This window comes from Erigeron canadensis, chromosome 3 (genome assembly GCF_010389155.1).
Source record: "Erigeron canadensis isolate Cc75 chromosome 3, C_canadensis_v1, whole genome shotgun sequence".
Classification (NCBI taxonomy): domain Eukaryota; kingdom Viridiplantae; phylum Streptophyta; class Magnoliopsida; order Asterales; family Asteraceae; genus Erigeron; species Erigeron canadensis.
In genome coordinates, this window is record NC_057763.1 from 43,630,440 (window position 1) to 43,642,224 (window position 11,785).

An 11,785-nucleotide genomic window follows, 5' to 3' on the forward strand; every position below is an offset into this window, starting at 1 on the left:
ATAATAATTTAGTTTAAATTTTTGTTTATTTTATATATAATATATTATAATTTAAATTTAAATTCATTCATTTTGGAAGTGAAATTTTCTATTTTTTCATTTAGAACATCATTCTATCCCACCCTACATATTAATCCATCGCACAAACGTGAGAGTTTTACTAGCAATCTATGTAATAAATTAGTTCTAATTTATATTTCAAATTATTGTTGTGTATATATATTCACTTTTTAAGTCCAATTTTCATTCCTTTGTGTGATACGTCTATCATTCTTTACTTGCAATATATGTAACATTAGTTTTCTTAAGGTCTAAATCATAAGATTTTATATGTTATTTTATATACCAAAAAATAGTTACAACAATAAACTAATCAGTTTACGAATTTAAACATCGTGCAATTTTTTTTTTCTCATTTCCTTTATTCTATCAATAATATTACAGTAATGTTATTTTTATATATACTAAAAGACAACTGACCTAATAGCTTATTAACTAATCATAATACTCGATTTTATTAAATTGAAAATTGATGATGTCATAATTAAAATTATAAAAATTACGAATTTAAAATTTACGGATATTAATATATTTCTAAATTCTAAAGAGATGTTGATCCTTAAGACCTTAACACATACGTATCAAAATCTAATTCGAATTGCATCTTAAGCCTAAAAATCCTAGGCCCAAATTTTGCACATTTAGTAAAATCTACGAAATACTAATTATTCAAACCTACTATGGATTATGCTTCTTATTATACATATTCATATCATTTTCTTGACTTTGTTTTCAAATTTGACTTTAACTTATATTTTTGTGTTTCCAATTATAAATTTAGGGGAACTTCTATGAACATATTCTAAACAATATATCATTATAAAACTCAAATTTTAATATATAGATCAAAGTTTTATTACTAAAAGTTGTAACTAAATTATAAATCATAATAAACTAACATTTAATATTGATAAACTGTAAGTTCGTGTATTTGATACGGGCCTAAAATCTAGTAGATAATTATAATCACCTAGAACCATTGAAAGAATGTTGCTTATAGTTAACTTAGACGTGAAATTTAGTAACTAATGATTATGAAAACATAAATGAATTATCGATGATTTATATATGATCAAAGAAATCATTTAAAGAAATTGTTTTTACGGGTAATGGATTTAACACTTGATCTTCAAAACCAAACTATGAAACTTATACTAGATGTATATATTTTTTTTTTGAACATTTGATTTTTTTTTTTTGAAACTTATACTAGATATATTAAATTAATCCTTTTGACCTCAAATTCAACCTTCATTTTTTGTTCACCTTTTCATAGAAAAGAACTATAATTTGCACAGATAGTTAAACAGAACAGTTTAAAGAATATGTCACCCACTCAAACAGTCAAACCAACATTTAACCAAAATACTTGATCACTACACAAGCATAAATTAAGATGGTTAAATTACAATATACATACATGCACTTACCAATAATAGCCCATTTGGCTAAAGCAGTAAATACTCACATGTTTATGTCTTCAAGCTAATGGTAAAGGTTATCAAACGGGCCATATCTTACACTACTGCTTGATCATAACTACGTAGTAGTACATTATGGAAACTAAGTTCTTAGTATTTGGCACAAAATAAGGCATATGATGACCAAAAGAAACGCTCCAAATCCAAATCCGTCGTTTTCATGAGTAGCGCCACCATCTCCATACTGATAGGAACCCACGGATGAATCACGGAAGGGAAAGAAGGAAAAAAGGAAGTATATCGCAAGCACCAATATAAAAGGAATCACCATCAAGTTTTCCACCATATCGCTAAAGATTATGATAGCGAAAACATTGAGCATCAAAAAAGGAACAAGTGGTGATGGACCTTTAGTGTCCATTTTCTTGTTCAAACAAGTGTTCTAGCTAACAGATTAAGTGATATACCATACCATTTGATCTAATAATATATGGTATGTGTCTCTCTCTCTCTATATATATATATATACAATGGGAAATAATCATACATTGGTGGTTAGTTTCAATCGTTTTCACCATTCTATTTTCTTTAAAATTGATTTTAAGTTAAGAAAAGACACAATTTAACATGGGCCCGGATTAGTTGATGGCTTGATGTGAAAAGTAAGAAACATGGTTTTCACAAAATGACACAAACGAAAACGATTGAACATATAAATGTGTAATTCTTTTTCTTGCACGGAAATTGTTTATAGTTCGTGTCTATCATGTGATCACATTGAAAAATATATTCTTCTTGTTCTTGCATTTTTGGTAGTAACCGTCTCTTCAACATCATCTATGACAGCAATACATACAATTATATAAATATATGTGTCCTTAATTAGTAGATCAGACCTTACAATGAAAATAGAAAAAATGTGCAACAACTGCATTATTTATGTATATGCTTCCACATAATTAGTTGCATTTGATCAAGACCATGATGTCTAGCTTCATTAACGGTTTAAATGTATTTTTATTTGCTAATATATCCTATTTTAATAATCGCAGTTATATGTTTACTAGCTTGTTAGCAGTGAATGTGGACTTCTTTTTTATAGCTAGGTTAACTAAATTATCCGACCCGTTTTGAAAGTGGACTAATCCCAGGACTACCACTACCTTTGCGGGTGATGAACCTCCGTGGCCACGAAAAGTATATTTTTTTACTCATAATCTTTAAATTTGGGACCTCTTGATATTTTTAACCCTTGTAGACCAAGTCTCAACCACAAATCCGGCCACCACCTAGCTTGCTTGTGGCTACGAATATGGACTTTATTTTACTCTTTTAGTGAATCATGCTTAGCGACAACAATATAATACAAAAGTGTAGAAGGAATATATTCAAAAAAATGTCACAATATTACTCAAGTTCCTCCTCAAGCTGACTTCTGGAACACAATTATAGAATATAAATATAGACATTGGTTAAAAGTTTAAAAACTAGTAAGCATGACATAAAACACTTTTTTTTTATTTTTTGTTTTTTTTATACCTTAGATTGGGTTTGACGACATTATCTATTCATATACTCAACTTCAATTATATGAGAAACTCATTTTCACAAAACTTTTGTCTTCAACCTTAGGAGTATTTTCAGGATTACCAACCTTAGCTCCAAGACCTGTTGTCTTTTGGTTGGTAAGTTAGAGTCTTGTTGGCCTCCCTCCCTCTCCATGTTGTGGTTATATATATCTATCTATACTACTTTCCAAAGCAAACTATTCAAATTCATTTAAGTAATTAAAATTTTGAAACTACCATATTACCCATTTTCTTTATTCATTAAGTTAAACATCTTTACCTTTTTACCTATAATACCATTAATGAAATAAATTACGAACATAAATATTCCAACTCTTAAAAAACCATATTAACCCCTCTTACATTAATTAATTTACGTTCACCAGTCACCACCACGCCACCACCGTCACCGCCACCGCCGCCACTGCCGCCGTTGTCACACCTTCGTTGTTACCACCATCACCGCCGCATCACGCGGGTATCCGTCTAGTAACCAAAAAAAAGACCATTATGGTTTCACTTTCTTAAACAATTTGATAACTTGCAAAAATGTTTTGTTACAGTTTTATTTTAATAAGTTGTAAAATATAGTTGGAAGATCCAGGTATTTAGATGATCGAAGACTCATAGCACCTTACTGACAACCCTCTCTTTCAAACCCATATTTTAATAAAACAATAAACTTAAAATAGAGAGAAGAATTGTATTGATATGTATGCACGATAATTTAAACCAAAATGAACATATTCTTATCTATATATACTAGATTATTACCCGCGTAATACGTGGAAAAACATATAAAATTAATGACATGTTAAATTTTTATAATATCATAATTTGACATACATTTAACCAAGTAAGAATTAAACCAAAAAAAAAAATGAAGTCATATTAATGGTTGTTTAAATTCGATTTACAGTGACCCGACAGTTGAAAAATGGATACATAATCTATTAGAGGTTTCGCTAAGTAAGGTTTTCGTTTATTTGGATGTTTTACATTCATTCGGATATGTCTGCATTGTCACTGTACTTGTGTTTTAACATTTTGCTCGAATAATTTAATTATCCATTAAAATTACTAAGCAATTTAAATATCAATTTATATATCACATATTGTGTTAATCTAACTTAAAATTATGAATAATATCACTGCAATTTTCATTCAATTATTTTTTCGATATATAATTGTGATAGTTTACTATAGACTCCATATTTGATTTTTAATTCTTTGTTAAGAAGATAGTTTACTATAGACTCCATATCACATGTTCTTTATTAAGAAGACCGGTTTGACATCCAGTTCGGTTTTCAAAAGTTGAACTTCATCTAAAAGTTCATACTTCTTCAATTATGAATTAAGGTTATCGAGCCTTTTAAAGCATTCTTCAATGTAATGTTATGTTGAAAAATCACCACCTAGAATTTATCCTATTTGGTATCTCCATATTTTTTTCTTCAATAATTATAACATTTGTATACATTAAATAAGTTAAAATAACATTAAGCACAAGATTTAAATAATTTTGGCAAAAAGAATCTTAAGCTCAATTACATTTTAGAAAAATTCAACTATTGTATAATAATTAATAATTTAAATATCAAATATGAATTGTAACGTTATAACTTTTTAACGAGATTAACATATAAAATCTCATAATTATAGGATTTCAAAATTATTGATACAAGTTACTGTCAAAATTATTAGATTTATGTTTGTAAGTAGAAAAAAAATAAAAATAAATTTGTGGGATTATGATGCATATGCCAAAACTTCAACTTTAACACTATGATGATAATTTTTTTTCATTCTCTAATTCTAAGTATTTCTTTGTATCTTTGATTCATTTATTATTTTAGATTTTAGACCCTTGTCCAACACTAAATATATGATTTATGATATTATTAATATTAGATTTTCATACATTTAATTCATAAAAGCTTATAAGTTTGAAGATATACGGTTCTAAGTGTTATATAAATTGCAAGTTGTACTACAATAATCACAGGTTTGTCACCGTCATTATTAGTTAAGACATATTGATAAATATATTTGCCTTAGTGATTTCACAAGGCACATGGTACAATAATTTATCTATTATGGAATTTTTAAAACCAGTTGTACAAATAATGTGATATTATTATGAAAGATATATAAGAATTAAAATATAAAAATAATTGTGATCTTGTACCTGACATTCAAGTGTATGTATTTGATCATAATGTCGACCCATAACACGAATAGGTTAATTTCAATCACCGGTCCTATGATAATTAGATAACAATTAGGATTGTTTTTTCATATTCTTTGATAAAAATTAGGACTCTTGATTTGAGTAACAACTATAACTATAGGAAATTAAATATAAATATATTTTTTTAACTTTTTTAAAAAATATCTCAAGTTGGTGGCTAAAAAAAAATATAAGTTAACTATTCATGGCTAAAAAATATAAATTATTGATGAAAAAAAAAATTAATGAGACTTATTCTACAATTTAATTTAATATTAATACTAGTATAATAATATATTTGGATATGATTATTAGCACTTTTTATTTATAGTTAATCTAAATGATGACATAAGCGATAATCAATTTGATGAAATTGAACGATTTGATTGGTTAATAAGTCATTAGTTCAACTGTCTTATATATACGTTAAAATTAAGATTAAGATAAGATATTATTTAATGAGATTTATTTATTTATACTATTAAATTAAATGTATGGAGGGTGCAAAATTTACTCACACAATTATTAAGCAAATTGGTTCAAGTGATGGGCTATTTCCTTTGTGAGGTTACCGAAATAATATAATAGTTATCTTTAGTTAGGGTCGACATTAACATATATAATTATATGTTTAATCATTTATTAATTTATATAATAAAAAGTCTAACATAAGTCAAAATTAAAAATTTAAAGAAATTGAGAGTTGTGATTGATTAATAAGTTATTAGAACAACTGTGTTTTAATATGATAGAAGATTTGTAATTCATAAAAATATTGTATCGTAGTCTATTTGTACTTTCATTATATAAAAATTTATGTATACCTCAAATATTTTTGCATCCAAAAAAAGTTGAATCTTTATTGTCTTGTAAACGTACTATTTAAATTGCATTAGTAAAAACAAGAATAAGCAACTATATTTTTAAATAGACGTACATTGCGCGGGTAATAGACCTAGTTTAAATAGACGTGCATCGCGCGGGTAATAGACCTAGTTCAACCTATATGATATCTTTTTCCCTTCATATTAATTAATCGATGATTATGACGTGTCTAGCATCTCATAATTATGTATTCTTTATTATTAAAACAACCAATTATGTTGCATCATTAAAATACACTTCGGGCACCAATTTCTTTGATGGCCGAGGGAAAGAAAGTGAGCAACAGATACAGAAGTATAAAACGAAACCATTATTTCATGATCATTGCACATCATGAATTAAATTATCTTTTGTCTTGCATGAAGTTCTAATCATTGTGAATTAAATATCTTCATGTTGAACAGATTGTTTTTTTATCCATACTCAGCAGAACCGGCATGCTCAGATTACAAAATCCCTTTAGATCCAATTAATGGAAGGAAACAAACAAATCACACAAAGCCTGGAAAGGTCTTTGGTTGAAAAATACATGCACAGATACAGAGATGTACAACTACTGCCATGTTACAAGTCTGACCACCTACAATAATCATATCATAGTTCTTAAAGTAGGACGCATAAGAAAAAAGCACTACCATCGTATAAATACATATCCAATATTTACTGTTTTGCACCAACCATCCTAAGGAAGACAGGCTGCATCCTAGAGAAAAATGAAGACCAGCTTCTGATTCACTGTTACACCATAACCAAAACTCATTCAGGGGGATTTGCATACTGAATGTGTTGCTCATAGAAGTTGATCAACTGCCATAGTCAATTAACAGGAAGAAGTGAACACAACATCTTGATCATGCTTTTAGAGGCGTGTTCAGGATATATTTTGTCTCTAAATCTAGCTGGTCAAAACTATTAAAGATGGAAATATTTACTTAAATGGGAAAGGGTCACATTGGTTGAGTGTTGCCAAAAGTGGACTTTAAATGCAGAAAACTTCCTAGATCAGTTTATTTTTAAAAAATAAGATTATTCTTGAAATAATATAATTTTGTAATCCCATACTACCACCTCTAGGTGTATGTTCGAAGTAGATTACTTTACCAGGTAAGGGTAGTTTGCCTTGAGGTATCTATTATCCACCATTACTTCTTTTCCATCTGACCTGGTTAACAAAATTAAAGTCATCAGATTGATCCGCAAACTAAATTATGTAATCCACCCAGACCCCAAGGTGACTTTTCAATGGCAGGCTCACTAAATTATCAAACTCGGGGTCTTTGGAATGGGATCATGTGAACTTTCGGAAGGAATATAGCTTTTTAAGTTCCATGTGTAATGAGACTTCTGCATTTACAACAATTTCTATTCTAAATAAGCTTCAAGAGCAAAATATATGTGAAAGAAACCAAACAGGTGACAATGAGCTAATAAGATATACAATTATTTGGCATAAAAGTACAGGAATGCAAAGTCAATGTAGATTGGCCTAATAATGGGAAAAACTTTCTAGCTAGATTTTTCTCTATGCTTTTGAAAAATACATAATGCTTATATACTTAACATGAATATTATTGATTTTTGAAAAATTAAGGGCACTGTGAACTGTAACTGTGAAAATAAAAGGCCGGAAGACCTGGTGAAAATCATCAGAACAAACGAAAAAAGAATGAATTGATATTTTTCGGAATATTTACCAATGGTACGAAAATTGGGTAAGGGGTGTGAAGTCATTTATACAGAGTGTGCGCCTATATGTGTGAGAAAAGAGAAAGAGAGAGATGAACAAACCTCAAGACCAAAAAGGTGACCAAAATTTCTTGCATATCATTGAGTTTGGAAATGGAATATTCAATTGGCTTGATGATCTTGGTAATGGCATACATGCTTCTAGTAGTATCTACCACATTCACTGAACCAACATAATTTCCAACTTGGTCCAATTTTTGAATCCCACGTTCAACAACACCAACATTTGCACTGGCTATTTTTTCTATTGCATCATGCACATCATTAGTGAAGACAGGGTTCGTATCTTGCGTGAACCGCTTGACAGAACTAGATTTCCTCCTCTTAGATCCACAATTGCGACTAACCCAAACAGAATTTTGTCCATTCACATTTGAGATCCCATTTGAAGGACCAACTCCACCCGGTTGATCCTCTTGAATATGTACATCAGGTTTATATGTGTTTTCCTTATCTGTTGAAGCTGTACCTTTCAGTTCACTTAGCGTCACATTCAATTCATTTGCCTCGTTCATATCATCGATCTGCCTAGAGACCGATAATGATCCATTTTCATTCACATGTTTGGCCTTTCTAACATTCCTCACGCCTCTAGCACTGCTTTCTGTCCATTTACTACAGCTGGGATCATTGCCAGATGAACGTGACAAAGGTTCGTCAAGGAGTCTAAGCTTGATAGCGGGTACATCATAGTTAGCAGGTGGAGAACCAGGTGGCTGTTGCTGCTGTTGTTGTGGCTGCTGCTTCTTCTTCTTTGCTGGTGGTGGTTGAAGGGCAACCCCACTCTTGCGTTTATGTTTCTTGCTCGATTTTTGTTTCGTGGACTTCATTCTTTAAATTTCATTGAACAAAAAGAATGTGTGAATAGAATAACTATAATAATTATAAAAACAAAAAACAAAAAAACTCCATTCAGGATTTGTTTAGAATGATCTCCAGGTTGAACATAAAGAATGCAATACTATAGAACCTTTTGATAGATGGTAAAGAGTTTAAAATTAATTTTCCAATTTGCTCATTATATTGGATACCTGATGCTTATAACATAAGTTACCCCGAGCCCTGAGGAGTCATAAACCAACCCTTTGAGCTCTAACTAATAGATTACATATGAATGCAGAGTATAAAATGAAACCTTTCTTCAAATGCGTCAATAATATCCGAACAAGAGATTAAATTCTCGACTGGCTCCCACGTGTTGGATGTCTCTGGCCATCCACGCCTTCACAAAAGCAGATAAATATACATTAAATCACTAGCAATTCTAATATACATTCCATTTCAAACAAAAAGATACATTACTATAAAATAACACCACATAAAGTTAATATGAGCTAGGTATCAAACCAAAGTTCACCAAAACTTCAATTACTAACAAGGGGGTCATATTCTTTCCGAATTCCCATAGCTTACGACCATGAGGTTCAAACTGAGCTAAATTTAAATTCCATTAACTCAAATAAAATTGATAATAAATCTGACCAGACATTTCAACATAACCCTCTGTCCCAATTGAAATGTCCACTCCAAAAAACTAAGTTTGAGAGATGTATAACTATAACTTTCGTAAACAATAGTTCTACCCTTAGAGCATCCCCAATGGTGCCAACATTATTGCACCATCACACACTCGCACTATAATTCCCAAAGTGATCCATCGGGGGGGGCAAAGTGATAGTCACTGACTGGAAAGTGTGATGAAACAAAGAGATAGTAAACCACTTTTCCAATGGAAAATGTGGGTTCATTTTCCAATGGAGATGGTTGTATAGAAAAAGTGTGTTCAATGTGATAGATGTGAGATGCTGGCATGACACCTTTTTCCGTTGTGATAGCATTTACAAATTGGGGATGCTCTTATAAGTACATTAAATTTGGGTAAAAATAAAAGATTGGGGCGAAAGGAGTACACAATGATCCAAAGCATATCACTAGTACGGTGATCGTAATGTGTATGTGAATCACAACTTATTACCCATTCATATCATCTATGTTCCATAAAGGACTTGTTATTTCTTAAGAGCTCATATTCTAGTTACAACATAAATCTAGGTAAACAAATGAGGTGTTCTATGTTGAGATTACCGAATGAGGGCGAGTTCTTTGACTCAAATGTATGCAGTGTGATCGACATTGACTTGAAGATGTTCGAATCATTTAGTAGTTACCATAAATCTAAGCACTATCATTTAGAAGAAAAAAAACTATATATGCATAATAATTCAAAAAACAGGGGGATGACATACCATTTAATAAGATACTGGACTTGCCCCTTTTCGCCACACACATGACAAAACAAACACCAAATCATCAGTAACATAAAAATCTATATATATATATATAGAAAAATGAAATGTAAGTAAATGTAAGAAAACCTTGCGGCTTCTTTTCTTGCGAACGGTCTCAATCTCGTAATAACCTTCAGCTAACTTAGGTCTTCCTCCTTGTTCATCATCATCTTCATTTTCATTAAACTGATCTTCATAATCTTCATCATATTCATCATCATCGTCATCATCATCATCTTCTTCTTCTTCGTCCTCATACCGATGATCGATGGCGTCATTCATCTGCTGCTCACGGTTCTGTTCAGACTCGGACGAAACGACGTCGCTGCGAACACGATGCAGTTGTGGTTGATCGGTCTTTCTTCTAGGTCCGCCTTTCATCGGTGCTGGTGGTTGTTGATGATGACCTGTTCCAAACCCTAGCTGCTGCTCTCCACCTCTGCCTGCTGTTGCTGTTGCTGTTGCTGTTGCTGCAATAGTGTCCCCAATTTTTTTGAAAACCTAAAAGAAATTTTAATTTCATTAATTAAGTTAAATGGCTTGGTAGGACATATACTTTCAAAGCTGTACATATTTTCATCTGGTCATTAATATCTTTTTACTTAATTTTCAGAATAAGCCAAACTGATTTTACATTTTTGTCCTTTATCATATTTTGGACCCAATTAACACTTCAAACTTACATGTTGTTAGAGTTTTTTATAAGAAAGGAATCTAATGGATTATAAAACAAGTTGTGTTCTTGAATTTATTTTAATGATAGAAAAGAAGGGAAATGATATGATTCGAGGGGTAATCTAGTTGTTTTTGTCTAAAAAAATTTCTCCTCATATTTGGGATGATTTGAGAGGAAGCAAACTTATCTACTAATCTTTTCTTTTATTTTATAAATCAATCTCAAGAACATAGTGTAAAGTGATAGTCATCCGGGCTGTGTCTTGACTCTTGAGCAACGTGTTAGTTAGCTTCGGCCTACCTTGTATTTGAAAAAATATACTCCGAAAGGACCGAGATCGGCATCGTTTAGTACGCCTAAGAAAAAATCAACATATAAAGTTACAAACTGTAACTCCTCCATGTTAAGTAATTAAACATAAGCTAATTATGAAAAAATAAAAAGATAATGGGAAACCCTAGCCCGATTAACGGGTACCTTAAAGGAATTGCTCTTTGTGACAAGTAGGGATACATGAATAAAGAACCAAACATGAGAATATAATGTCAGAAAGATTAGCCTTCGGGTGGATCTTTTAAAAATTTACATAGACGCAACGGAATATCTGTATTATTTATAAAAGCATAAAACATGCACACAATTATTAATATCATCAGATCCAATTACACCATAATAAAAGTCATAATAAAAAGACTATTTAGTACCTTTCAAGTAGATAAAATCACATACGATGAAACAAATATTCAATTTTTTGAATACCTCTATAGTTGATCCACACGAACATCTTAAACAATCATCGTAGGTTGCTAGACCTAAATATATCCATAAACAAAAATACCAAACTCTTAGTTTGGTCTCATTCTTATGCTAGTCGTATCTGTATATGTAATTACTACATTAGATAAGTC

At 30.7% G+C, this 11,785-nt stretch overlaps 1 protein-coding gene across 2 annotated transcripts; it reads right to left on the reverse strand.

Annotated features, from left to right (window-relative positions):
• Nucleotides 1–6,613: 6,613 nt before the first annotated feature.
• LOC122591221 (chromo domain protein LHP1-like) lies at nucleotides 6,614–10,681 on the reverse strand. Of its 2 annotated transcripts, none has more exons than XM_043763449.1 (6): nucleotides 10,289–10,681; nucleotides 10,160–10,185; nucleotides 9,049–9,135; nucleotides 7,956–8,744; nucleotides 7,269–7,329; nucleotides 6,614–6,902 (listed from the first exon to the last, which is right to left on the reverse strand). In XM_043763449.1, the coding sequence occupies exons 1-6, from the start codon at nucleotides 10,580–10,582 to the stop codon at nucleotides 6,900–6,902; spliced, it is 1,260 nt and encodes a 419-aa protein (XP_043619384.1). In that variant the 5' UTR covers nucleotides 10,583–10,681; the 3' UTR covers nucleotides 6,614–6,899. The 2 variants fall into 2 exon arrangements, with proteins under 2 accessions (XP_043619384.1, XP_043619383.1); XM_043763448.1 differs by having other exon boundaries at nucleotides 6,614–6,974.
• Between the last annotated feature and the right edge of the window lie 1,104 nt (nucleotides 10,682–11,785).